A 24,366-nucleotide genomic window follows, 5' to 3' on the forward strand; every position below is an offset into this window, starting at 1 on the left:
AGAAGTAACGGTATCAAGAAAGGCTGGTTATCACGGGAATCCCGACAATGTGCATTGCTTAACAGAAGACTTATGACAACCCTTGCAAAGCCACTGGAGCAAACACTCCATAATAGTCTCAGAAGAACACGTTGTGACCAAAGCTTTTAAAAAGGCAAAGGATAGTAACAAGACTGTTGACAGCTTACCAATGGAACAAAGAGTTTCCTTAATCTGACCTCGTGGACGAGGATTAGACAAGGGCAACAATCATTGCATCAGAAGAAAGATGCGGGGAGGCTGAGCTTTAGCAGAGGCCACCTCAGCCACGCCACATCCCTGGAAGGTCAGATTTAAGGCACAGGGCCTTTCAGTAGCGTATTTTGATGATCTTTAGCGGCTGGAGAAGCCGTTCGTCGAGGTGGAGCGAGCCTTGATGGCATGGAACGTAACAAGAGAGCTCTGAGCTACTATGTGAAAACGTGTTTGAAAACCGATTGAACTTTGATTACAATGAGGGGTCAACGAAGAAAATGAGCGACAAAACAAGGGAATTGTCCCGCAGATCTGTGGTGATTGCGTAATGAACTGGGCCCCGTTGATGCTTATTCCTTGGGGATGAAGTTGTCGTTCAAGGATCGGGTGCAACACTGCGGTCGACGAGTACAAGTTTGAGATATGGCGGCAAGATAAGAGTTTGTACCTGTTGTACACCAGCCACAACGCCTTGCCATTCCATCTCATCATCTTTGACAGGCGGTTCAATACAAGAGCTGATATGATCTTCAGCACCCAATGCTCTAAGCCTTCAAGACACTTCAACCCTCGAGGGGAAAGTAAGCAGAGGCCACAGCTTGGCCCTATACTAAGTTACGTAGCCGCTTACTGATGTCACCACCCTAACGGCCACTGACAAGTCATGATCGTCAAGGAGCAGATGATAGGTGAAAGTTACGTTAGCCAATTCTTGATCTGACAGCAGAACGAAGCAGAGCAGAGCAAACCAAGACGAGGCGGCTCGTCCGCTTATTCTGGTCAATGCTAATCTCAAATTCTTATTCTTAACTTCTTGTTACACTCGTAATCATATTACTTCCTCCCATTTTGTGCTTCCAACAGTGAAACACACAGCGAGTATAAAGGGTAAAACGCCCCGAAACACCCCTGCTAGAAGTCCAGGCCCAGGTCCATTTTCACATCCAGTCCAGCTCAGCCAAGCCAAGCCGACTGGACGGGAAAGCCAACCAACCAACCTCGCGCCTCGCGAGCGCCCGATAACTGCGGCTGTGCTGAGCTGTGCATTGCTTTGCCTGGAAGTTGGAGGCAATAGTCTTCATCTTCTTCTGTTGTGGTTCTGTTCCCCTTAATCAATCTCCTGTCAATCAAACCTTCTTCCCCAGGAACAACGCTCTTTGCCGCAATCGTCGAATCTTATACGAAACTTTGTACTCCCACTTCGTATCGGCAAGCATCGATCATCCAATCGGGCGCGCCTCTGTGTGGTCCTCTTCTATCCGCCCTCTCCGACGAATTGTCGCTGGCAATTCATTCTCATTACCAGTACAATTAACTTCTGCTTCTGCTGAATGTTGCAGTTCAGTTTGAAATGCATCTGAACGTTCCAATACCGCGTGGCTGGGATGCCACCGAAAGCGCACTTCAACCTCGAGAAACGTCATCCAGCAACGGTGGCGGGGGAACCAATAATACAGTTGTCTTTATTGTAAGTTTAACTGAGGTGGAAGAATCGCCGAGATCTGCCATGGCGCTAACATTCATTTCTCAATGTGCAGGTCATCGGTAGTATTGCCGGTGTAGTGGTAGCCATTACTTTGGCTGTTTGCATAACGAAGGCGCGACAAAAGAAGAAATCGACAGAAAGCAAAAAGAAGGGAGGCTTTCTTGAACGAATAAGAGGTCGATCGGGGCAGGGCAATTACGAACAGACAGCAGGTGAAGATGGTGGGGAGAGTGGAAGACAATCGCATCAGCTCGATCCCACTTCTACTTCAACCAATAACCGACAAAATCGCAACAGTTCCAATAACGGTACCAACGCTGGCGCAACCGTCGACCGAAATACTTCCGTCCGCTCTGTGCTTACATTACCTGCGTATCGACAGAGCGCAAGCCATAACGAAAGGGTTCTGGGACGAGAGGGCGAGCGAGATGGCGTGGACGTGATCATTGACCTGCCAACTGCAGAGGCAGAGGAAGAAGCGCGAAATGAAGAAATGGAGACTCTCTACCAGATCAGACTGGCTCGACGACAAGCCCTTGCCGAGCGTGAGGAGCGTAGAGAGCGACGTCGCGAGGCACGGCTCAGAAGCGACTACCGCGAGCTTGAGGCGATCAGAGCTGAGACTCGTGCTGCGAACGAGGACAACACTATTGCCGAACTACGAACGACTGTGGACCAGATCAAGGACAACAGGCAGAGGTCTGTGTCAAGTGTATCATATGCAGACGTAGGTGTTGCACGGCATGACGGAACGAGAATTAGAGCAAACAGTAGTGAGAGTGAGCGCGTTGGCCTGCTCTCTGATGCTGCGAGCATGCAATCAGGACATCAACGGGGGCGCAGCTATAGCTCTGCTGCCAGTCATGACGACGACTTTGCAAGTCTGGCGCCCACACGTTCGCAAGGAGCTTCTATTCGGTCAGGCAGTGCAGATGGCAGAGCTGGCTCGAGTCCTGAGTTGGTAGAAGCAGATCTTGGTGAAGAGGCGATGCCGCCTCCCGAGTACGAGGATATACCGCTCACTGATGACCGATCCTCAAATCACGGACCCCCGCCTGAGTATCCCGGCCCTGAGCGCTCCTCATCGCAGAGGACGCAGCGAACTACGGAGCGAGATCTTGGGTCAGATTGGCATGAGATGGATCCAGCTTCAGATGGACAAAGCAACAGCCCACCAAGCGGTCAAGGCAATGGTAGCGCGCCTCAACTCCCAAGCTTAAGAATACCGCAACTCCCTGAGATCGTGATTGAACCATCAAGCGCACATCCACGAGACGACGAGCAACGATCACCACACCGATGATATATGAAGTCTTTCTTTTAGCTCTGTTTTTTTTAACTGCTCATATGGGATTGGTTTAGAGTTTTGGAGTCTCGATGTGTCAAATCATCTAACGACAGCATGGAGTTTGGATTGGGTTGAATCTCTTGAAAGGCACTTTGGCTTTTTACTTAGGGCGGGGTTGGGCCTCAGAGGCGGCATCCATATTGATACTTTTGAGTACCCCTTATAGTGTGGCGTTGATATTGGCAGATATTGAGTTTCGATGTGTGAGATAGCTGATGTACAGAAAATGTCAGACTATAGAGCCAAGCGCACTTACACAGCATGCAAGTCTGGTGAGGCTATCATGTGATAATGCAGTTTGATAGCACGTTGGCACGAGCCTTTGTAAGTTGATCGTAAGCCTCAAGTCAACCTTGAGACTCTTACCGACTAAGTGAGGGTCCTGGCATAAGATTTATATGCAAAGTCGTTCCATTGATAAGGCGAGAGTGGGTGCTCGAAGGCGGTTGGTAACGGGGCAAGTGGTTCAGCGGAGCTTCAGCTGCAAGGGGCCAAGAATAACCACGACGACGGTTGTTGAGATCCACTGAAGACATGCTAATGATGCATCAGCATGAGATCGAGGATGTCGGTGAGAAAGAAGACAGAAGAAGAGGATGTAGAATCAAGAAGAAAGATGAGGTGAGATAGCATGTGGGTAACGGATATACAAGTATCGAAACAGGAAACCGGATACAGCAAGTGCCGGAGTGAGAAGCCTGAAGTCCTTTACAAAAATTGCAGAATGAAACATTCTGGCTTATCAAATGGTTGGATAAGATAGCCAGACAAGGTAGAAATCATAAGATTTGCAATAGCCGCGCGCAGTCGGACAGAGACGTCCCCGCATTGAGTATGTTTTGTCAGGCTCGTGTAATAGAAGCTAAGCGTCCTCTGCTAAGCACACATCAGCCTTGACTCAGCAAATATGCTTTTCTGGAGGGGGGTTAACTATGGGGCTCTCTCGATCGAGGTGGGGTCGTGTTGAAGATGTTGATTTTGAAGAGTATGACGAGACATGATATGGGCTTAAAAGAATTGAGTATTAGAAGTATTATTCTCAGAGTTATCAGTTAGGAGAGATTAGCTCTGGTTAGTTGGTTTCTAAATTTCATAAGAAATATTGAGTTACGGAAGCAATTGTCTTGCATGCCACAGATGTCATGATTCAGGGACACCCAGAGCTTCACCTCCACTTTTTCTTCAGAGCTGTTGTCAAGGTGTTACCGGTTCAATCCCCAATCCCACATCCACGCGTTCGTAGATTCCGGAACTGGCAGAGTTGCACCAATGATATCATGAGCGCTTCGTTTCTCCTTAGGTGCATAATACGTACCTTTTTGTGGATCAGATCCCAGTGCCCAGATGTAGAAGCTTCCAACAAGCTCTCCCTCAAGCTATAAGATGAACCTTCCCCTCTTCTGCTGTTTTGTTTTGTTTCTTTCTGTCTTATCACACTCAGTACTCATCGCATCTCGACACTTTGTATTTTCTTAATTCTTTACTTGATACCCCCAGAAGTCATTCACAATGGCTCCCAAGATCGCTATCGTCTACGTATGTTCTACCCCTCCATATCTTGTCATTCCTAGCCCTGCCACCATCATCTCTTCATGATAAACAAACTATTGTTACTCATATGAGATGCTTAGGGTTGCCGTACGTGGCAATGAGTCTAATCCAAGATTGCACTGTTCAATGGCTTGTCTCTACCCTCACACAACATACCACTCATGACTTCATCACCACAGCACACTAACATATATCACAGTACTCTATGTACGGCCACATAAAGCAGCTGGCCGAGGCTGAGAAGGCCGGTATTGAGAAGGCTGGCGGCTCTGCCGACATCTTCCAGGTCCCCGAGACCCTCCCCGAGGATGTCCTCGCCAAGATGCACGCTCCTCCCAAGCCCACCGATGTTCCTACCCTCGACGACCCCTCCGTCCTTGAGGGCTACGATGCCTTCCTCCTTGGTATCCCCACCCGTTACGGAAACTTCCCCGCCCAGTGGAAGGCTTTCTGGGACAAGACTGGCAAGCAGTGGGCTTCTGGTGGTTTCTGGGGCAAGATGGCCGGTATCTTCGTCTCTACCGCCTCCCAGGGTGGTGGTCAGGAGACCACTGCTCAGAACGCTATCTCCACCCTCACTCACCACGGCATCATCTATGTCCCCTTTGGTTACGCCAAGGCCTTCGGTGTCCTGACTGATCTCTCTGAGGTTCGCGGTGGCAGTGCCTGGGGTGCCGGTACCTTCGCTGGTGGTGACGGTTCTCGACAGCCCTCTGCCAAGGAGCTCGAGCTTGCTCAGATCCAGGGAGAGAACTTTTACCAGACCGTTGCCAAGTTCACTGGTTGACTGCATGGTAGCAGCCAAGCCAAGGCTGCGCCTGAGGTGGCATCGAACACCAACACGCCTGCCGAGGCTGAAAAGGATACCACTGCTCCCAAACAGGAGAACAAGGGACCTCAAGAGCTCAAGGAGGTTAAGGAGGGACCTTGTGGACTGCCAGCCAAGTGCGTAGTCCAATAGACGAGTTGAACGATAATGGAACGCAATGCTTATAATCAATAACAAATGCAAATAAATATTCTTATAATCATTTCTTATAAAGAACTCACTATGATATTGCCATACATGCCTGTTGAGAACTAATTAAGGAGCACGTTGAAACAGCCACGTGACGGAGAAATGATTGATTGATACCGTTGCCGTGTCAGAGGCTTTCTTCTGTGGCTGTTATTAAAATGCCTGGATCATAACTATTTCATGAATATCACCGCTACATACAAGGTGACTACCCGGTAGGTGGATGTCTGTTCCAATGCGAGTAATCGAAGAGCGTCGAAATAGTAAAGGCAAGCGCAATGGGTCAATTTCATTCTCTATAGGTGGCTTAGTAGATGCCTAAGTAAACAGGAAGCTGCGCCCAGCGCAAACTACTCCTTGCAATCCGAGAGGATGATTCAAATCTCTAAATATTCGTTAATGACAGAAAGAATAAAGGGTATCTTTCGTGCAGTAAAGCCTATTCTTCATCACAGTCCCTGCTTTTATTCCCATTCATATTACCAAATTGGTGGTCTTCCTCCCAATCCAAGACATGCTTCCTGACTGCATTTCTTACTTTTGGAAGAGATTTGTCCGCGACCCCTGTGGGTTATCCTGGAGTTCACCGTCGTATACTTTGGCTCGCTCGTCTCGAATTGGGCCTGGGACTTGGATCTCTCCTCGGTAGATCTCAATGACGTTTACCAAGGGAAGGATAAGAAGCAGCATGGAAAGAAGCTGACCGAAGCTCCATACAGTCTCGCCATTGTCTTTGAGCTCGATCGATGGGTGGCCGAATGCTTGGGAAAGCAGGATAATCCGAATCGCTGCTCCAACTGCAATAGCTGTCATCAACACCAACCCGACAATCTGGGTGATCTTGTAGAATCTTTGCTGCTTGCTGTGAAGATACCAGGTCGCCAGGCCAAAGACGATGCAGTTACCAGCAATAACGACGATTGTGCCGACGTAAGAAAGACCAGCGTTTGAGGCAGCGCCTTTGCCCTCAACTTCCCACACGCAGGATATGGGGAGAGTTTTGTCGTCAAGACCCTTTGAAACACCCTCGAGAACAAAGACGCCAGACACGCATGACAGCGCCAAGTTGACGAACATAAGAAACTGTCGCAACCATCGAATCACCCAATCGCGGCGGTAATCTTGTTTAAGAGCCAAAAGTGTCGTGTTATGAGTCGCCATGGAAAGGAGTGACAGCATCCAGATGAGGAAGAAGTGATACGGCACCAGACTGTTCATCTTGGCCAGTCCAACACTCTGGATACCAATTCCCTGCATAATTTGAGAGTCGCTATAACCGTTGAGCAGCTTCCGTCGGATGACCGAGTCTCTCCCTCGCATTTCGGCAAAAATGACGCTGCTCGATAATATGATGGCGAGCAGCGCCGTGATCATGAACGATAGTAGGATCTGTCGTGTGTCAGCACCTGGATGTATTCTCTTCCAATATGCTAGGATTGAAGCTTACACCAGCGCCTGCGACGCCGGCATCACTGGCTGTTGGAGCGGTCGCATTTCGATCGCAGTTGGCGGATTCAAACAGAGCCATAATGGAGCACAAATGGGTTAAAGAACGTCTTGAGCACACAGAGAAAATATAGAAGGCATCACCAAAAGACAGAAATTCAGGGTGCAAAGATGACTGGGGCTCGAATGATTATTATGACGTTTAAGCGCGGACCCCTGGTCGCACTGGTATCTGAAACAGGCCCTCTGGTCAGGATCTACGGCAACATTGCGGAGTCACTGGATGGCATTTCAAGTTGGCATTGAGGCTGTGTTGAAGGTGTTTGGGTCAAATCCTGCCAGCACACAGCCAGAGGATTTCCTTGTAGCTTGGGGGATGCTTGGTTGCTACAAAGAGGTGCCATCAGCCATCAGCCATCAGCCATCAGCCATCTCCTGAATGGCTTCCATGCAGTCATATTTGCCTGCCGCAAACCCTCGTCATGCAGCCATCAACTTGATTGTACTTGGTACTATTTGTGTCTCTAATACAGTAACAACCAGTCCAGGACGGAGGATGAGACAATTCACACAATGCTCAGACCTGTTTTCGAGATGGAATGTCACACCCAATTTCTTCCCCCCGCAGATCGTATCTTGGTGTATTCCAAGGACACTAAGGTTAATGAAACATTTGATGATCGGCGCCAATTTCTCCTCCAACAATCCAGGAAACACTTCGTTACGAATGCCGCCATGCTGCGAGCAAACAGATTTACCTGGTCCTGCCTGACAAGGGTTACAAACAGCAGCGCATCGTACTTTTTGATTCCCGCGCTTTCAGCTCTTACCTTATCGTGAAAAGTTCCCGAAATAACCAGGATATGTCGTCGCAACCTCTCATTATCTCACATGACGAAGGAGCGTTTACGTGGAAATCTTCATTATCATGAGGTCTCATCGTGGGAGCTTTGCCGACTATTGATCGTATGGACATGCTATGTTTTTACTACATCGACCAACTTTCGGGGTTTTGGGGGCATGACTGATCTGTCGCATTACCCCTGTGCTTTGACACAGGCAGCTAGCAGATGCCCCGATGCATGGATACCCTTTGGCCCGCCTACGATACCTTCAGCCTTTTACACGGTTTGTTTGCTTTCAAGTGGACGACTCTCGACGAGGCGTAAGCTAGGCTCCTTCTTGGTCGGGAATGCCTCTGGAAGGTCTCTTGCTCTACTTTAACCCCTCAGATCCTTGCCAACCAGGGGTCAATAATTCGTCGACGCCTTGAAAACGTATCCGAAGAGTGAGGCACAGGACGAAGCGAGAAGAGGTGACAAACTTCTCAGGCGCCTGTGCCATGCAGGAAACACGAAGAAATGCCAGCCAACGTGCCTATCTCGTCGTTAAACCCACCGGATGAAACGAGACGCCTTGTTGGGCTGGTGCGATATTACCGGCAAGAGTACGACTCGTCGCATGCTAAGACCATATTTTCTAGCAGTCTTGCTCAAGTCTCAAAGTACAGCTCAGGCCAAATTCTGACATTGGCTGGCATAAGGTGATCTGTCAAGCAAACAGGCTCGATGCCTGATCCCAGTATGCAACAAAGATTCTTCCTTGAGGTAGAAGATGTGCGGAGCGCAGGTAACGGATTTCAGATCCTGGCTCAATCATAACGGTTGAAAATGACTCGAAGCGAGTGGAAGGATGCGAGCGAGTTTCCCAAAATTGCGACTTGCATGAGGAGAGGTGGTTTTCTTGGTGTGTTGGACTCACCCGCAGATGAACCAGGCCTAGCTTGACCCGACAGTTTGGATATCACAGTGATAGTGCAACATACCCACATGAGCCTTCCATTCACATGATAAGAGGCGTCGGTCGGGGGACTGGTTCCGCTGCAACTATGTGGATAATAGTCGATGCTGGAAGTAGAAATGAGGACGCGGCCGGCCGCCCAGCCGTTTGTCGTTGTCTCTTGTCGTGTTGGGTTGGCCCGGGCTGGCCGTCATTCGTCTAATAGCTTCGCTTCGCCAGCCGTCTCTTCTCGTCTCCATATGCAACTTGGACCAGGGTCAGCCCGATCTCTAGACCGCAGATATAGGATTTCACTTTTCCATGAGAGTTCATGGAAAGGGCACACACTACACCATCTGTTGAGTAAAAGGCTGGCTTGGAAACAGGCTTGTATATGTTGGGTTGCGTGCATGATGCAGTCGGTTGCTGGCCATTGAAACGAAACACCGAGCAGCATATGGCTTGATTCAGATCTAGGAATCAAACCAAACACGAAGGCAGAATGACACCATAAACCAGGACATAGCTGGACCATATCAGATGTGCCAAAAATCAGCGTCCATCTGATGACTATTTGCTGGCCAATGGCCCACCGTGAGTGTCAATCACAAATGATGTAGTGTTGGGTAAATATCAGGCGCAGAGGAGATACCTTTCAACTACCTTAACGTGCTGCCTGTCTCAGCCCCAATGCACAACCAACAGCTACAATGTTGAAGGATGTCGGTTAGAGAACGAACCACAAACACCCTTGCACCTCGACCCATATCCGACGTGAAATCGTGGGTGCCGCAACTATTTGTTTGCTTGCCCTCAGAGGCGTGCATAAGGTAGGTTGGTATGGAAATTGTTGGATGGCATACACTTCCCTGTCTGTCCTCTCCTTGGCTAGTCATTTATAGAAGCGCATCTCTCCCACAGAACGTTATCGAGATCACACATACTTCTACTGAATTTTTCTTAATTAACGATGCTTTTGATCCCACGACAACATGCTGGCCCCGTTGGCCGAGCATTTGAACCTGAGCTCAATCGCCCCTCATATTCCCACCAGAAGTTCGCATCGAGTTGTCCAACCTGGCTACCAAAAGTTCTTCAAACAACCAAGCTATCGCCATTAGAACGGCTCCCCAACGATGTGCAGAGGCTCATCTTTTCGAACCTGGACTATCAGTCTCTCATCTTCCTCTCCATGGTGAACCGACACTTTCACCGTACAGTAGACCCCCAACGCATGGCAACACTACGAGACAAGTTTGAGTTGGTTATGAGAGCAGCAAAAGACTTCCCACAACATTGGGCCAGCGAGAAAAAGAAAGATCAAAGACCCGGAAACTTGGAGTGCTACTGGTGCTTCCGTGTACGGAGTCCGCAACACTTTGATGTGTTACAAGCCAACACGGCCTACTTTGACCCACAAGGCCGATTGGTATCGGAGCAGGAGGCGGGACCTCAAGACCGGCTCGTGCCCCTCCGCCGCTTCTGTATCGGATGTGGAGTAAAGGCTGGACTTCACGCACCATCTGACTGCATCGTGACAAGAACAGGTCAGGACCTCTGGGTTTGCCGATGCCGGCGTGTGTGGCAGAAGCCTAACTGCCTGCAGTGTCCAGACTGCTCTTCAAGTTGTCCACTGCGGCCCAAAAAGAGGTGGTGTGGCTGTGATTATTCGTCTGCGCGACCCCAGCATTGTGTCCTATTGCATTAGGGAATCTGGATGACAAGCATCAGCAAACGAATGGCATGCATGGGTCGAATCGAAGGGACATTTTACGGAGAAACTGGGGCAAGAGTACATCCAGGGTATGGAAAACTATCGATATCCATGTTAGCACAGGCGAGCTTGATATTTTACTGGCGAAGCATTAGAATGATTTTTCTTCTTTGAATCCGATTACTGCTTCAGGCATGGAAACATAACCAACGTAATCATTGGACTGAAATTTCAGAGGTGAAAAGCAAGAAATATTTACATCCTTCTTGAAGTAACTGGTATGCCGCAATTGTTCACCAAATCAGCCAATGCAATGCATACTCACAGCTTAGGCAATCCAGAATCTAGCAAAGCAGTATTCATAATCAGCATCTTTTAGTCTCGCCTCACGTCTAGAATATGATGCCCAAAGCTGGTCACACCGGAGATGCGAGCCGTGTGCCATCACCTGACCTCACGCGTTTCGCAGTGGTAATCGTGCAATAGAAGCCCAGTTTCTCCTCGTCTGCGCTGTGTGCTTGGGGGAGATTGATTTTTGTAGTCACATGGCTGCAGTGAAATGAATAATGTTTCATCGGTGAGGTTGGTTGGGGTCGGAGGTTTGCTGGACTTTATTGGGTGGTGTTTTGTTGTTACTTGCTGAGCGGTAGAAATATATCGAGAAAGAATTTCGAGGGGCTTATATAGTATTTCCGGCCTTTCATTCTTTTCAGTTACGTAGCGTCCATTATATTCTCTATCACGGCTATGCAATTAGCTTGATTTCGACAACTCAATCACTATTTGCATCATTGTTGCCCACATCAACGCTCGAGGAGTGCCGCCGTGATTCACAATCACTCCTCAACGATACCTATATAAGCAATCAAACCTTCACCGCAGTCATTCTGATTCTCTTCCTTCAACCTTCTATTTGCTTCCATCCAAGCGTCTCGGCCCAAATACCAGTCATCACTTCTTTTCTTTGTCATCATTCATTGTGCCTATCCATCATGGATGACAATAACTCTCAGCCACCGGATGAGCCTACCCTCAGCCCAACTCTAGCATCATTAAGTATTGAAGACATTCCGATTCTTGATCTCCAGGTTAAGCTAGAGCTGGATAAGGGTAGCAATGGTACTAAACCATGCGACGACAAAGAGACAGAGGTACAAACACTTTCAGGCTTCACTACCCCCAGGGTTAACACACTCTGCTAGGTCACTGAAGCTCAGCCAAAGGAGGACATTGTCTCGGAATCTATTTCAGATGAATTTCATCTGCCACACGGCAACGAAACACCTCTGGACCATGAACAAGGACCATTTGACGACATTGCGACTGAGTATGGGGATACTTCAGGCTCCGAACCAGATTTTACATCGAGTTCAGAATTTGACTTCGGATCTGATGATGAGGATGAAGAAACAACAGACGGGTACAGTACTGAGGAATTGTTGAGGAAGTCGTTTGTGTTGACACTGTTTTTTTTTTTTTTTTAGTTTGATCCGCCATGTCACAGCTCATCGAGACAAGCCGTTCGAGTACGTCTATCGCTTTCCTCCTCTGAAGCCCCTGGAATCGATCGAAAGTCCCGAACTCATCGCCATGGAACCTGCTGGCTTGCCTCTAACACCATCTCCCACTACGGATGTCCTCTTTCAAAATGACTATTTCATCGTGAAGCGATCCCTCATTGCGGGATGGGGCGCTTTTGCAGCCAAAGACCTCGAGTTCGGAGACAAAGTTCTCGTCGAAAGAGCACTATTCACTGCTGACAACAACACGCTTTACAAGGAATTCGACAAACTGGACCAGGCTTCGCAGGACATTGCGCTGGGCCTTCACGCTAATAGCTATTGTAAATTCCAGAGCATCAAGGCTGTCTGGACTACAAACTGGTAAGTTGAGAGTTGAGGAACGAAGAAGATAGGTCTGATGGTCCTTTTAGCTTTTCAACAGGTGTATGGGATGAAGCAGGCCTTTTCCCTATTGCGTCCCGCTTCAATCACACATGTCATCCGCGACAGACCGTCGTATACCACTACAACAAGGCCGAGGAGGTACTTGAGATGAAAGTCAAGACGGATGTTATCAAGGAAGGTGAAGAATTGACCATCTCGTATGGTTGCGGGCTGACCCCCGCCGACTTGTTCTATCGCTATGGGTTCAGATGTCGCTGTGGAGGATGCTCTGGCTGGACCGAAGAGGACGAGAGGGGCATGTGGTGATCAAAAAGGGAACACATGGCGAGTGGGACATTGCTTTGCTTGGTTTGGTACTGCTGAGGTGCTCTGGTTCTAGAATTCGAGACAGGATTGACGCTTCTGGCCCATGTTTGATGTTGGATTTGTATTGCCCTGGATATAGAGTCATTCTTTGGTCCTTGGGAGATGGGAGCGGCGTTGGGCGAAGAAGAGCAACCACTCTAGGTATAGGCGTCTAAACAATACAAAAGATGAAATGCCTCACCCTGAATTTTGATTTAGTTTTCAGTTGGTGTTCTTTTGCTCATTAGGCACATGAAGTCCTTGTGCTCCAAGATACCTTAGCCTTGATCACTTCTCCTTGTCATTTTGTGCCATCTGAGACAAGCTTAAAAAGTATATGGAAAGCATTTCAAAGCTTAATAGGACATCGCAAGTTTGAATGGCGCGCTGCTTGTTCATTATGGGAGTCACCGGGCGCCTGCCTACACTAAGATAAGTCAAGCTGAGCCTCAACAAAGACACCGTATGAGTCAACCACCGACGAAGCATAGTGATGACCCGTGTAACACAACATTTATATTCTGCCATTAAACAAAGGCAGATTTCCTCCAACTAAACTGCATCTTCTTTTCGCAACACTAAACACCTTTGCTCTCTATTTCAATGTCTCAATCTTCAAACACCACCAACTATCTACACGTACACTGGCGAACAATTTTGAAAGGAGACAGCAACAATCACAAATCATGGGCCCATACACTTTCATTGAAGGAAACACTCCTGGAAGTGTGACTGACTGGTCGAGTCACCAGAATAATTCTGGCAATGATGTCTTTTACTTCAGCTTCACCCAACTAGCCATGCAGCTTGTTCTCTCAGCGGACCACCAGACCATGATTTCATGTCAAATCATTGATACGTATTGGTCATTTTCGAGGAAGGCAATAGATCCTCTTCGCGAAGAAGTCCGCTCCATCATGAGAACAGCCCTTGGAGACGACTCTTGCAACGTCAGGGAGTTTGATCTGCAAATCGCCATTCTTCAGATGTTGGAAGCAACTCACGAATTTGAACTGGGCCAAGGGTCTTCCAAACCAGAGAAGTACGAAAGAGGATATGCAGCAGACGAAGTATCAGACTGGAATGAGGTTATCAACAACCCCTTCGGTCTCGATGTATCAACCATCCAAGACACAGCCTACTCCATCCTCCGCAAAACGCCCGAGGAACTGACAGCTGGCATCCCCAAAGAATGGAGGGTCATTCACATGGAATCTGTCCTTCGCCATGATCTCGTCAGGCGGTTCTGGAACTATCAGGAGTCACTAAAGACAGACCTGAAATCGTGCGGGACGAGTTTACGAGACAGAATCCCGCCTCATTCGAAGCTGGGGGGCCAATTCCGAGCCCAACTTAGCCAAGAGAGTATTCTTCAGGATATGATTTCTCCTCGTGTGACTTTCCACGGTACTCCTCTTCAGTCAGTAGGATCGATTGTCCGCCATGGTTTCAAGATGCCTGGAAATATAGTCGAAGGAAAAGTCGTCGCCTCTCCTAGATCGGGTATAGCATTTGATCGGGGAATTTACTCATCCCAAGAGGCCTTCTATGCTATATCTTATGCTCGTGGGCAGAGAGAGATGACTCCAGTCGGCATGCTGCCTAGTATGAGGTTATTTGTCTGCGCTACTATCATGGGCCGAACATATACCGGGTGTGACGGGCGCCATGGTCCCTTGATTGAAGGATATGACTCGCACTTCGACGGTGGTTTTGAATACATTGTCCACGATGAACGAGCCATTATTCCCTGCTACGTCATCCACCTCGATCTCGGCTCAGAGGCAGCTAAGCAGGCCCTCAAAGACGTACAGACCGACCCTGAGGAATTCCACAACCTGGCCAAGACCAAGAAGCGCCCTGAAGCAAAAAGCACGGCGCCTGGAGATATCCAACGTGAGAAGGAAGCTAGGAAAGCGGCTGCTCTGAAATGGTTCCCTTATGGCTTTGGCCCTGCTACGGGTACAAGATTTGTGATTGAGGAGGTGGGCGAGATTTCGGACGATGAAGAGGAATATGGAGACTGGCAGGCTGACAAGCATGGCTATTCAAATTCTTACCTTGAGAAGAACACTGTTTGGGACGATGAGGACGATGAGGACGGTGAGTACTATGATGAGAATGGGAACCTTGTGAAGGAGAAGAGGCGTTTGATGGATCAATATCAGCATGCCACGCGGGCATACAAGAATAAAAGGGGAGCCTGATCCCCAGTGAAGCAAAACTCTTGACCGTGACAAGATAAATTGGTCTAGATGCCTACTAAGATATACCAAACTCACCTAAGTCTTTTCGTCACTTAGGATAGAGACCCCAAGTTTTCTTCCCCGAGCTTGTCAAAAAGAATTATCGAGTGCCCATTGCAGTAAATTGTATGTGTTTTCATCTAATCCCAAACGCCATGCCATGCAGTCCATCCATCCATCAAATGATACATCCTCTAATCCCAATACCTAATCTCACCATCCAGACCCGCCGTAACCACCTTACTGGTCTCTTGAGGATGCCACTTGACAGTGGTGACAGCCTGGTTGCCGGCCTTGAACTTGTGGTACATCTTACACGTTTTCCAGTCCCAGAAGCATACGTAACCACCAGAGTCGCCTGAGGCAAGGAATTGTCCATCAGGACTGCAGTCGAGATCGATGCCAAGACCAGCGTTGTTGTGGCCGCGGTAGCTCTTCTTTCGGTTCTGCCGGAACTTGTCGTTTGCGCCGTAGACGAGAATCTGGTTATCGGAAATCTGATATGCGACGTATTTGCCGCTGGGGTGGGGAGCTGCGCGGGTCATAGGGTACATGTCTGGTTCAGCGATGTATTTAATGGGGACGGGAATGTTGTAGTCCCACGCTCGGAGAGACTTGTCGTCAGAAGTTGTCATAAAGCGTCGGTTCTCGTCAACGAATGTGATGGTGTTGATGGCAGCTAAGTGATGATCGTACTCCTGGACAACCTCGTTCGGTGTTCGAATATCGAATTGGACAATCTTCTTATCCGACATACCGGCCAAAAACTCATTCGCATGCTCAGGATCAGGGTTGAATTTGATGACATGGGGAGTCTTGCCAGTCGTGAACTTGCTCACACAAACGCCCTTCTCAGTATCCCAGAGCTTGATCATGCGATCGTAAGAAGAAGAGAGGAACTGAGTGCCCGATGTGTTGAAGCAAATATCTGAAATAGCTTTTGAGTGTCCAGAGTATGTTCGTAGGAGCTCCCGCTCGTGGTACACATCGAAGATCTTGACGGTAGTGTCGGCGCTGGCTGATAGGAGCAAATGTCCAGAAGAAGGGAAGAAGCGTAGCGCAGTAATCGCCTTGGAATGGTTCTTCCAAGAGTGAATCTGCTTTTTGGGAATAAAGTTGGTGACGCTCCCCACTTCTTTTCGAAGGTCGATGTCCAAATCTTGGGGAACGTGCATATAAGTTCTGCCCTGGTAATCGTACTCGGCGGATCCGTGAAACGTCGTCGTCTCGTCGCCCATCTCCTCGGCCTCCTTCCGTCGTTCCAAAGCCTTGGTTGGTGCCTTGACAATTGTTCCACTATCGACTACCTCTTCCTCCTCTTCAACAATCTCATATTCCTCATCGCTTGCCAATTCTTCGTCGTCCGCAACAACCTCGTATTCTGCCTTTTTGTATCGTGCCCAAGGTCCAACATAAGACCCAGGTCCCTCCGCAATCGTCGCGCTGCCCTTGCTCTCTCGCCCAGCTCGTATCCTGGCAGCTTCTGCTTTTTGCTCTGCATTCGTTTGGTACTCTCGTTCAGGGCCACCTCGTCGCTCGATAGCACGATGCTTGCTCCGGAATGTGTGTTCGCTTAGAAAAGTCTCCTCTGCGTGTCCAGTTGGGACACTCTTGCGCTTCAAAACGTTGTTCTCGTCCTTGAACGGGTTTAATGGTCCAGCCTTGGGACGCGATAGATCTTCAGCCGAATAAGGCACGACAGCATGGTCAGGTTCAGCTTGTTCTCGAACTATGAGCGCATCTTGCGGCGCCATATTTGGCGGATACTCCCCAAAGTCCGCCATGATGAAGGGAAGATGCCTTTGGGTGGGTTGAAGGAAGAAGGTTGACCCAGCTGCTGATGACGAAAAAAAGAGGTAACTGGTATTTGTACTGCTTGGTTAAGGCAGCAATCGAGTCATTGAAGCAGATAAACCTTCTCTGATTCTGACTTCTGTGATGATGGCCTGCTATAGGGGTCTCGCTATTTAACTTGTTGGTGGAAACGCTAAAAGTCTCAATGGACTTGTGCAAGGCTGAAGGAAGGGGAGATGATGAAGGGAATGGATGTAGATGATTGACAGAGTTGAACGTCGCAAAGCATAGGTAGTCAAGCTTCACCAAGCGCGACAGAGCAGATCGCGAAAACAGAAATAGTCACGTGACTATGATCGCAAGTCGCATATTCACTTCGCAGGTACATACCTGAGGGAGCAAGAAATTGAAGAAAACTTCTAAGGTCCCTAAAATAAGTTAGTCTTACCTAAGGCCTATCAAATCTATACTGAATTTACCTAAGTTTTTTGTCGTTTAGGATAAAGGCCTGAGTTTTCTTCCCATAGGCAGGGTTTGGCCGTTTAAGCTCGAGTACCTTAACTGATACGAGAAATGTTTGTCATGAGTTGTAAGTCATATACTGTACATAAAGAAACTATACATTTCATCCAAAGCATCAAGACTGGCCATTTTATTCGGTCATTAATCAATTATCACACCGGGCTCAAACGCTGAAGGATGACGGGTCGAGGCCACCACCAAGTGCGATCAATGCCTCAGTCTCCAACAGAACATGCCACCCACCGCCTTCATGAAGTAATCAACCAGAGCGCCAGCTGGCATGACACCAGGATATATACGCCAAGCCCGCCTCTTAAAAAAAAAAAACCAACATCATCAGTCTATACTGTCTTCCACTCGTTATGTACTGCCGTAGCAGATTCATATCGTGTTCTCTTGTTCTTGTCATCGCGTGACTAGTCGACTCGGCTCTGGGTGTCAGCCGAGCTCGACCAGCTTGTTAAGATATTGCGATCTGTCTTATCTGACGTAGCCAAACATTGCCTAGCATCGGTGATAATCGGACCGCGGCTCATTCGAGAGGGGTAGCATTTTAGGAGGACTCGTCTCGGATAAGAGCAACAATCATGCTGTAGAGGTAGAAGAAGAACATGAGCAGGTGGAAGCCAAGCTTGAAGAAAGATTCCTGTTGTTGTGTTAATGCTGCGCTTTGCTACGAGTCAAGCTAGACCACATACCTTCTTGTGAACATTGAGCTTGCGGAAGATTTCAGTCGCATCGAGGAGATGAGTGTTGTCAACAATCCTAGCCATGGTCAGTCTGTTGTCGCAAATTCGAGGCGGTAATCGACATACTTCTTGACGTTCCAGCCAAGGAGAGGCAAGTTGAGAATGAGAGGGACCCAGTAACCGTTGATGAGGAAGAGGAAGGTCAAGAAACCGTGCACAGCAGCCTCGGGGATGATATAGGTATTGAGTCGGTTGCAGAGGTCAATGGGGTTAATATAATCACTGTTACCATATGCGATCAGTTTTCATCCCATCAAATGTTTTAAATACGCGCATCTGAGGCGCAAAGTTTGACACCCTAGACAACAGCGCTTGGAAGAACCATGGGAACCATACCATTCCAAATCACTGTACATAATAGTGAAGAAAACCTGTAAGAAGAGGTTGACGGCGTTGATAAGCACCGACAACAGAAACAACCAAGCTTCTCCAGACATCATGTTGGGCTAAAGTGTAAGAGTGAAATTGAGGATTGGTGATCGAGTTGGGGTGACGATGTCGGTCGAGGACAGCTGTTTGACAAGCTCTGTCACAGGCTGCAGATCGCGGTGCAAGGCGAGGGATGATAAGCTTCGGAGTGGTACAGTTCGCGAAAAGCTCTGGGTAGCTGAATATGCCAAAGTTGTCTTGCAGCGAAGATTTCTTAGTCACGGAGCGTGAGGGGAATAACAGAGTGGAAGAGGAGAAATCTTGGTGGCGGGCAATGGATGGTGTGGAAGTGGTAACTTAGTGGGAGTGGTAGCGGTGGTGAGTTCTGGTGGAGATATGGTGGAGGTGGACCTGGAGAGGTTAGGTTAAGTTGGGTTCCTGGGCTGGTCAGATAAAAACTAGCCGCGATGATGGAAGCGGCGACAGCTCAGGGCACACCCTCGAAGCTGACAGCAGGGACATTGTGCTGAAAACCCCCTGTAATTCCAGCGGCCTCTACCTTGATCCCCTGTCCTGAAAACGCCTTCCACGGCGGATGGCGTGGCCGAGTGACGCCTGCATGTGGCTGGGAGGGATCACTGAGCCTTCGAGAGGCAGGGTTTATTACTCTCCAACTTTGACAGCGAGAGCCATTTGCGTCACTCCACAGATAGATAAGCCTGCATCCGGGGATACGCACACGGACATCGACAATGATGTAACGACGTATAGCCTGACTTGACCAAGCTAGCCAAGCAGGGCTGATCAATGTCGATATCCACATGAACATCATTGTTCACATGCTCCTGTAGTAAAAAAGACAAGAGTCTATCAATCACTAAAAACTTGAGCAGAAATGTGTCAATATATCAATTTTGGGTTCATGCCTCGCTGCTCGCCGTTATAATGTACCGCCCGTCAGCCAACAACCCCTCATCCACCAACTCCAGAACATGATATCGCCAAAACATATGATTTTTTCATATATGAATCCTCATAACGCTCTATGCCTGGGTCTCTCCGTTCTCAGTACCAGGCATCGGTAGGGCACCACCAGGAGAATCCGGCTGTCTCGCGGTCAAAATCTCGACACCATCTTCTGTAACTAGAAGAGTGTGCTCTGCGATTCATATTAGCCCATGTCACTACCACACTTCCAAAGGAGACTTACCAAACTGAGCTGTCAGCTTGCCATCGATAGTGGTGCTGGTCCAGTTGTCAGGCCAAGTAATATCTCTGTACTTGCCCAGAGCAATCATGGGCTCAATAGTAAAGGTCATTCCGGGTTTGCACTCTCCAACAGTCTTGTTCTTGGCATAGTGAGGGACGTTGGGAGGGCAATGGAAAAGCTTGCCGACTCCGTGGCCACAGTAAGTTCGGATCACGCTACAGTTGTGCTTCTTGGCGTGCTTCTCGATAATGTTACCAAACTCTCGGATCAAAGTGCCGGGCTTAACGGCCTTGATAGACTCATCCAGGCATTGTCGTGCCGTCTCAACCACACGAACAGTGTCGGGGTCGGCCTTGGCCTTGTCTCCGATGTAATATGTCTCGTTCAAATCGGCGTGGTATCCTTCATGGTACAGGGAAACATCGATGTTGAGAATATCACCGTCTAGCAGAACACGCTGATCAGGAATACCGTGACAGATGACCTCGTTAACGGACGTGCAGCAAGACTTGGGGAAGTTGTTGTAGTTCAGAGGAGAGGGGTAGGACTAAGTCGAGTTAGCCATCACAAAGAGACTTCTGCGCTTCGGAAATTCGCGAGTAATTCTCAATACGTACGTTTCGCTCGATACAAGCCTTGTGAACGATCTCATCAATATAGTCGGTCGTCACGCCAGGCTTAGCGGCAGCGGCAGCGATGTCGAGGACCTCTCGCGCAAGCTTGCAGCTCTTTCGCATAGCATCCTGGCCCTTCTTGTCGAGAATTTCGATCTTGTTACGGTTGGTGAGGGATCGGCTATATCTAGGATTGCCGTCTTGCCACCACACGGGGTGAGGAATCGATTGAGGAAGAGTTCGGTGCGGCGACAGAGGATAGACGGGTCGCAGGGTTCCAGAGTACGGAAAGTTGGGGAACGGGTTATAATAGCCGGTAGCTGGATCTGGTGAGATTGCTTTCGGAGCTTTCAGGTGGTGGAGGATATTACTTTGCGACTTGTGCATTGTCTTGTGGATGCCCTGCGACGGAGTTAGTTTGTGTCGCTGTCGCAAAGTGGTAAATTCACGTACCCAGTTTCTCTTAAAGCACTCCTGAGAGCAGAAGAAGCTGTCCTTGACTCCCAGCTTCAGACAAGTTGGGCATTGGAGGGATCCAGCTTCATTCTGGCAGTCGGCGCCCATACACTCCTTCTTGGCGGGGGGATCAGCAGTCATCGTGTCGGTGTCGATGTATGTACTCGAGTAAACAGATTGTATCGTGCGAAAAAGAATGTATAAATAAAGAAATCGTAACCTGGAGTGAGAGTCTGCCGAACAATTAAAATGCGATCACAAAGCGCCAAACAGTGTAGTCGTAGAGTCGTGGCTCGTGGTGCAACTTTCAGACGAGAGCAAAAGATCGACTCGGCTCCGTTTGCTGCAGGTTGATAAGCGTTGATAAGGGTAGTCGCTAACAATGGCCAGTTACGCTTGGCGACGGTCTGGAGCTTCTCTAACAGAGCCTGAGTAGGTGGGGCAGTTGAAAATGTTTTGTGCAAGTTTATGCATATGCTTCACTAACAGACGCTGTTAGCGCTCTTTTGTAAAACGGTGCTGTTTTAGGTAAGTGGGGGTTTGCGGCATAACGGAGACGTGATCAGTAACGGTGGTCCATGCGAGCATGTTAGTGCTTCGGTGAAGACTGAGCATGTGAAGGACAAGGAACTCAAATTGATCTCTACAAGAGAATTTCTGCAACTAAAATCTCACTAAAGATCTGAATTTCTGCTCGTTTGAGCTGAGAACCGTTCCATGATATCAGTGTTAGATTGGAGTAGGGCATGCCATTTCTGAGCAGACAGTTGTGAGATCTGGGGGATTTGGAGCCAGATAAATACAGACTTAATCTGCACAAGAGCAGCAAGAGAGCTGAGGTATGCGCTTTGAAGGGAGCGCTGGTCCATCAAGGACAACATGTTGGCAATACTGATACCCGCACCGGTTTCACTCTATGTTAACAACGACGGCCCATCGGAGCAGTCAGAAGACACTCACTTGGTCACAGCCAGCGGCCTCTTCATTGGACCATAGTCCAAATCTAGTCACTTTAGATCTAGACCATTTTCTTTAACCTTCAGCGGCATTTACTTACTAGAACACCGAATGCCGGGGTTAGTAAGTGGTCTTGTGGGTGACTGTAAGGTTGTTCTTGGCTCTTCTGCAGTGGACAAAGTGGGTCCCCGCTTCCGGCCGGCCGCTATCGCTTTGATGCAACAGTAACAGCCGGCACTATCGGGGCTTGAATCGGTCCTCGATCTATTAGTATGGCGACCTTAATGTCTCGCCATCTCTTGACATTTTTCGTCTCCGTTCGTCCTTGACAAACTTCACAAGCAAGATGGTGAAGCCTCAGAAGATCGTTGTTGTGGGTGCTGGCCCTGTTGGTTCTCTGGCGGCTTTGTATGCTGCTCAGAGGGGCCATGAGGTTGAGGTTTATGAGTTGCGACCGGGTAAGTGACTTTTTCTAACATGTTTCCCATTGGCGCATCGCGAAAAGACTCGAATAAGTTCCGGAGCCCCGAGGAAACTCGTTTGAAGCTCTCGCGACTTGCGAAGAGTTGTGTATGAGGTTTTTCATGAGGTCTTTTAATAAAATTCTCTTCAATCGTTCGAGGGGCGCATTCGCTGACTGGTCTAGACCTCCGGGATCCCAGTACTATCCCACTCAACTTTACAAAATCTATCAATCTCGCAATTTCAGAGCGCGGAATCAATGCTATGCGTCATGCTGGTCAACCGGGCCTCCTTGACCATGTCATGTCGACAACAATTCCAATGAGAGGCCGCATGATTCATGGTAGAGGCCCAACTGGAGCACTCTTTGAGCAGTCGCAAGACTACGATGTCAAGGGACGAGTATGCATAATTGCCTCAACTCCCGTGTAGCATGTGAAACTGACGATTCGAAATAGGCAATTCACGCCATTGATCGGGCAGGCCTGAACAAGCGATTGCTCGATATCCTGGATAACATGCCTAATGTCAAGTTATTCTTTAACCACAAACTCACAGGTGCCGACTATCGTGAATGCAAAGCTTGGTTTGAAGTGGCCGATGCAAAGTCGTCCGAGGAGTCTCGCCCCAAGGAAATCGATATTTCCTTCGATCTTATGATTGGAGCTGACGGTGCCCATTCTGCTGTTCGCTACCATCTTATGAAGTTTACCCGGATGAACTACCAGCAGGAGTACATTGATACTCTATGGTGCGAGTTCCAGCTCAAGCCAGTCAAGACTGATGAAACAGCCGATCCAATGGCCAAGTTCCGAATATCGCCTAATCACTTGCATATTTGGCCCGGCAAGGATTTCATGTTCATTGCTATTCCTAGCGATGTATGTTCTTATTCGTTTCCATTAGTTCTCCACAATTTATTGACTCTTTTGCTTAGGACGGCTCATTCACATGCACACTCTTTATGCCTAGCAAGGATTTCTCAGATCTTGAGAATAACCCTGCCAGCGTTCCAGCCTTTTTCGACAGCCATTTCCCGGGCGTTACGGACTTGATACCAGGCGATGAGTTGATTGAATCTTTCAACACAAATCCTCACCTCCCACTTATCAGCCTCAAGTGCAAGCCGTACCATTATGGCTCTTCTTGCGTTATTGTTGGTGATGCCGCTCATGCCATGGTGCCTTTCTATGGCCAAGGCATGAATGCGGGCATGGAGGATGTACGGATTCTCTTTTCAATACTTGACAAACACGCTCAGATCGATGAGTCCAATGATCCTGCCAGCGAGTCATCTAAATCCGAGCCAGCTTTCCAGCGGTCACTTGCATTGGCGGAGTACTCAGCGGTTCGGCCAGCCGACGCCCATGCAATCAACGATCTTGCCCTGCAAAATTATGTCGAGATGCGATCCTCAGTCTTGTCAAAACGTTACAGGTTGAGAAAGTATCTCGAAGAGATGATGAGCGTGTACTTCCCTCGCCTTGGCTGGCAGACGAAGTACTCCAGAGTCAGCTTCAGCAACGAGGGCTACCTGGACGTCATCAACAAGAGTGATGCCCAAGGCAAGATATTGGTGCGAAGTTTCTTGACCCTGGTGGCCAGTCCTTTCTTGGTTTCAGCCGCGGTGTTTGCATACAGGTACCGACGGTCATTTTCTGCTATGATCAAGGCTGTTCGACAGCTTCCCTCGTGAGGGAAACCCGCCGTCGTGTTGGTACGATGTATTAGTGGAAATCTTCGCTTACTTATTAGAAATCATGTATCACTGCTCAGTTGCAGGAAAAGTTGGCAATAATTAACGGTCAAATTGTAATATAGAACTAAACCCGACATAAGCAGGACCAAACTTGGAAGAAACGCAACGTCAACCTTCGATTCTAAGAAAAGTCCTTCCCTACTATCTGTGAAGCCATTGAATTAGTCGCATGCGCGTCAAATGCATGGTTGAACTCCAAAGTTCAAATCAGTCTAGGGATTGATCGAGCGTTGGCGATTTGCAGTACCACCAATCTTAGTCAAGAGTGAATTTGAATTATTCGTAATACACCAGCATCAAATTCGCACTTATACCTCATTACTATCTTTATTTCTGTCACCATAAAAGGTGAACCACACATTCATCGTCAGGTTATTCTTATGCACTAATACAATGATAT

The 24,366-nt window shown here is 48.5% G+C and overlaps 12 protein-coding genes across 16 annotated transcripts; 6 read left to right on the top strand and 6 right to left on the bottom strand.

Annotated features, from left to right (window-relative positions):
- Positions 1-995: 995 nt before the first annotated feature.
- Positions 996-4,074, top strand: FOXG_11311 (uncharacterized protein). 2 transcript variants are annotated; one of them, XM_018390906.1, is made up of 3 exons: positions 996-1,702; positions 1,773-3,392; positions 3,447-4,074. In XM_018390906.1, the coding sequence occupies exons 1-2, from the start codon at positions 1,586-1,588 to the stop codon at positions 3,021-3,023; spliced, it is 1,368 nt and encodes a 455-aa protein (XP_018249458.1). In that variant the 5' UTR covers positions 996-1,585; the 3' UTR covers positions 3,024-3,392; positions 3,447-4,074. The 2 variants fall into 2 exon arrangements, with proteins under 2 accessions (XP_018249458.1, XP_018249457.1); XM_018390905.1 differs by having other exon boundaries at positions 1,773-4,074.
- Positions 1,173-1,316, bottom strand: FOXG_20505 (uncharacterized protein; the record flags this gene model as incomplete). Its single annotated transcript, XM_018400790.1, has 1 exon — positions 1,173-1,316. The coding sequence occupies one exon, from the start codon at positions 1,314-1,316 to the stop codon at positions 1,173-1,175; it is 144 nt and encodes a 47-aa protein (XP_018249459.1).
- Positions 4,075-4,363: 289 nt separating the features above from the next.
- Positions 4,364-5,700, top strand: FOXG_11312 (minor allergen Alt a 7). The gene is made up of 2 exons (XM_018390907.1): positions 4,364-4,604; positions 4,819-5,700. Exons 1-2 carry the CDS (start codon positions 4,578-4,580, stop codon positions 5,404-5,406), a joined length of 615 nt encoding a protein of 204 aa, XP_018249460.1. The 5' UTR covers positions 4,364-4,577; the 3' UTR covers positions 5,407-5,700.
- FOXG_11313 (uncharacterized protein) lies at positions 5,664-7,311 on the bottom strand. Of its 2 annotated transcripts, XM_018390909.1 has the most exons (3): positions 7,085-7,311; positions 5,839-7,026; positions 5,664-5,778 (listed from the first exon to the last, which is right to left on the bottom strand). In XM_018390909.1, exons 1-2 carry the CDS (start codon positions 7,163-7,165, stop codon positions 6,172-6,174), a joined length of 936 nt encoding a protein of 311 aa, XP_018249462.1. In that variant the 5' UTR covers positions 7,166-7,311; the 3' UTR covers positions 5,664-5,778; positions 5,839-6,171. The 2 variants fall into 2 exon arrangements, with proteins under 2 accessions (XP_018249462.1, XP_018249461.1); XM_018390908.1 differs by having other exon boundaries at positions 5,664-7,026.
- A 2,380-nt stretch (positions 7,312-9,691) lies between these two features.
- Positions 9,692-10,715, top strand: FOXG_20506 (uncharacterized protein). Its single transcript, XM_018400791.1, has one exon. It carries the CDS (start codon positions 9,833-9,835, stop codon positions 10,568-10,570), a length of 738 nt encoding a protein of 245 aa, XP_018249463.1. The 5' UTR covers positions 9,692-9,832; the 3' UTR covers positions 10,571-10,715.
- Positions 10,716-11,084: 369 nt separating this feature from the next.
- Positions 11,085-13,048, top strand: FOXG_11314 (uncharacterized protein). Its single transcript, XM_018390910.1, has 4 exons — positions 11,085-11,727; positions 11,779-11,996; positions 12,061-12,459; positions 12,510-13,048. Exons 1-4 carry the CDS (start codon positions 11,569-11,571, stop codon positions 12,787-12,789), a joined length of 1,056 nt encoding a protein of 351 aa, XP_018249464.1. The 5' UTR covers positions 11,085-11,568; the 3' UTR covers positions 12,790-13,048.
- Positions 13,049-13,514: 466 nt separating this feature from the next.
- On the top strand, positions 13,515-15,035 carry FOXG_11315 (uncharacterized protein; the record flags this gene model as incomplete). The annotated part of the gene is made up of 1 exon (XM_018390911.1): positions 13,515-15,035. The coding sequence occupies one exon, from the start codon at positions 13,515-13,517 to the stop codon at positions 15,033-15,035; it is 1,521 nt and encodes a 506-aa protein (XP_018249465.1).
- FOXG_11316 (uncharacterized protein) lies at positions 14,950-17,174 on the bottom strand. Its single transcript, XM_018390912.1, has one exon. The coding sequence runs from the start codon at positions 16,856-16,858 to the stop codon at positions 15,269-15,271; it is 1,590 nt and encodes a 529-aa protein (XP_018249466.1). The 5' UTR covers positions 16,859-17,174; the 3' UTR covers positions 14,950-15,268.
- A 231-nt stretch (positions 17,175-17,405) lies between these two features.
- On the bottom strand, positions 17,406-18,938 carry FOXG_11317 (ER-derived vesicles protein ERV14). Of its 2 annotated transcripts, XM_018390913.1 has the most exons (4): positions 18,476-18,938; positions 18,206-18,361; positions 18,089-18,155; positions 17,406-18,036 (listed from the first exon to the last, which is right to left on the bottom strand). In XM_018390913.1, the coding sequence occupies exons 1-4, from the start codon at positions 18,577-18,579 to the stop codon at positions 17,944-17,946; spliced, it is 420 nt and encodes a 139-aa protein (XP_018249467.1). In that variant the 5' UTR covers positions 18,580-18,938; the 3' UTR covers positions 17,406-17,943. The 2 variants fall into 2 exon arrangements, with proteins under 2 accessions (XP_018249467.1, XP_018249468.1); XM_018390914.1 differs by having other exon boundaries at positions 18,089-18,361.
- Positions 18,939-19,352: 414 nt separating this feature from the next.
- On the bottom strand, positions 19,353-21,174 carry FOXG_11318 (methionyl aminopeptidase). Of its 2 annotated transcripts, XM_018390916.1 has the most exons (5): positions 20,786-21,174; positions 20,704-20,734; positions 20,336-20,652; positions 19,719-20,265; positions 19,353-19,667 (listed from the first exon to the last, which is right to left on the bottom strand). In XM_018390916.1, exons 1-5 carry the CDS (start codon positions 20,927-20,929, stop codon positions 19,552-19,554), a joined length of 1,155 nt encoding a protein of 384 aa, XP_018249470.1. In that variant the 5' UTR covers positions 20,930-21,174; the 3' UTR covers positions 19,353-19,551. The 2 variants fall into 2 exon arrangements, with proteins under 2 accessions (XP_018249470.1, XP_018249469.1); XM_018390915.1 differs by having other exon boundaries at positions 19,370-19,667; positions 20,336-20,734.
- A 109-nt stretch (positions 21,175-21,283) lies between these two features.
- FOXG_20507 (uncharacterized protein) lies at positions 21,284-21,669 on the bottom strand (the record flags this gene model as incomplete). Its single annotated transcript, XM_018400792.1, has 2 exons — positions 21,284-21,431; positions 21,596-21,669. 2 exons carry the CDS (start codon positions 21,667-21,669, stop codon positions 21,284-21,286), a joined length of 222 nt encoding a protein of 73 aa, XP_018249471.1.
- Positions 21,670-21,963: 294 nt separating this feature from the next.
- On the top strand, positions 21,964-24,325 carry FOXG_20508 (kynurenine 3-monooxygenase). Its single transcript, XM_018400793.1, has 4 exons — positions 21,964-22,203; positions 22,392-22,609; positions 22,666-23,088; positions 23,145-24,325. The coding sequence occupies exons 1-4, from the start codon at positions 22,092-22,094 to the stop codon at positions 23,901-23,903; spliced, it is 1,512 nt and encodes a 503-aa protein (XP_018249472.1). The 5' UTR covers positions 21,964-22,091; the 3' UTR covers positions 23,904-24,325.
- Positions 24,326-24,366: the final 41 nt, after the last annotated feature.

Source organism: Fusarium oxysporum, chromosome 1, assembly GCF_000149955.1.
Source record: "Fusarium oxysporum f. sp. lycopersici 4287 chromosome 1, whole genome shotgun sequence".
Classification (NCBI taxonomy): Eukaryota; Fungi; Ascomycota; class Sordariomycetes; order Hypocreales; family Nectriaceae; genus Fusarium; species Fusarium oxysporum.

What these genes read in the sequence shown, in the direction of transcription:
- FOXG_11311 (XM_018390905.1), top strand. Translation starts at nt 1,586, where the DNA reads ATGCATCTGAACGTTCCAATACCGCGTGGCTGGGATGCCACCGAAAGC. An exon ending in ATAATACAGTTGTCTTTATT is followed by an intron (nt 1,703 to 1,772) that starts GTAAGTTTAACT and finishes CTCAATGTGCAG; the next exon opens with GTCATCGGTAGTATTGCCGG.
- FOXG_11312 (XM_018390907.1), top strand. Translation starts at nt 4,578, where the DNA reads ATGGCTCCCAAGATCGCTATCGTCTAC. An exon ending in CCAAGATCGCTATCGTCTAC is followed by an intron (nt 4,605 to 4,818) that starts GTATGTTCTACC and finishes CATATATCACAG; the next exon opens with TACTCTATGTACGGCCACAT.
- FOXG_11313 (XM_018390909.1), bottom strand. Translation starts at nt 7,165, where the DNA reads ATGGCTCTGTTTGAATCCGCCAACTGCGATCGAAATGCGACCGCTCCA. An exon ending in CCGGCGTCGCAGGCGCTGGT is followed by an intron (nt 7,027 to 7,084) that starts GTAAGCTTCAAT and finishes GACACACGACAG; the next exon opens with ATCCTACTATCGTTCATGAT.
- FOXG_20506 (XM_018400791.1), top strand. Translation starts at nt 9,833, where the DNA reads ATGCTTTTGATCCCACGACAACATGCTGGCCCCGTTGGCCGAGCATTT.
- FOXG_11314 (XM_018390910.1), top strand. Translation starts at nt 11,569, where the DNA reads ATGGATGACAATAACTCTCAGCCACCGGATGAGCCTACCCTCAGCCCA. An exon ending in GCGACGACAAAGAGACAGAG is followed by an intron (nt 11,728 to 11,778) that starts GTACAAACACTT and finishes ACACTCTGCTAG; the next exon opens with GTCACTGAAGCTCAGCCAAA. An exon ending in GCTGTCTGGACTACAAACTG is followed by an intron (nt 12,460 to 12,509) that starts GTAAGTTGAGAG and finishes TGGTCCTTTTAG; the next exon opens with CTTTTCAACAGGTGTATGGG.
- FOXG_11316 (XM_018390912.1), bottom strand. Translation starts at nt 16,858, where the DNA reads ATGGCGGACTTTGGGGAGTATCCGCCAAATATGGCGCCGCAAGATGCG.
- FOXG_11317 (XM_018390913.1), bottom strand. Translation starts at nt 18,579, where the DNA reads ATGATGTCTGGAGAAGCTTGGTTGTTTCTGTTGTCGGTGCTTATCAAC. An exon ending in CTTGGCTGGAACGTCAAGAA is followed by an intron (nt 18,156 to 18,205) that starts GTATGTCGATTA and finishes GACCATGGCTAG; the next exon opens with GATTGTTGACAACACTCATC. An exon ending in AGCTCAATGTTCACAAGAAG is followed by an intron (nt 18,037 to 18,088) that starts GTATGTGGTCTA and finishes ACACAACAACAG; the next exon opens with GAATCTTTCTTCAAGCTTGG.
- FOXG_11318 (XM_018390915.1), bottom strand. Translation starts at nt 20,929, where the DNA reads ATGACTGCTGATCCCCCCGCCAAGAAGGAGTGTATGGGCGCCGACTGC. An exon ending in AGGCTTGTATCGAGCGAAAC is followed by an intron (nt 20,266 to 20,335) that starts GTACGTATTGAG and finishes AACTCGACTTAG; the next exon opens with TCCTACCCCTCTCCTCTGAA. An exon ending in CAAGCTGACAGCTCAGTTTG is followed by an intron (nt 19,668 to 19,718) that starts GTAAGTCTCCTT and finishes TATGAATCGCAG; the next exon opens with AGCACACTCTTCTAGTTACA.
- FOXG_20508 (XM_018400793.1), top strand. Translation starts at nt 22,092, where the DNA reads ATGGTGAAGCCTCAGAAGATCGTTGTTGTGGGTGCTGGCCCTGTTGGT. An exon ending in GGTTTATGAGTTGCGACCGG is followed by an intron (nt 22,204 to 22,391) that starts GTAAGTGACTTT and finishes TGACTGGTCTAG; the next exon opens with ACCTCCGGGATCCCAGTACT. An exon ending in ACTACGATGTCAAGGGACGA is followed by an intron (nt 22,610 to 22,665) that starts GTATGCATAATT and finishes GATTCGAAATAG; the next exon opens with GCAATTCACGCCATTGATCG.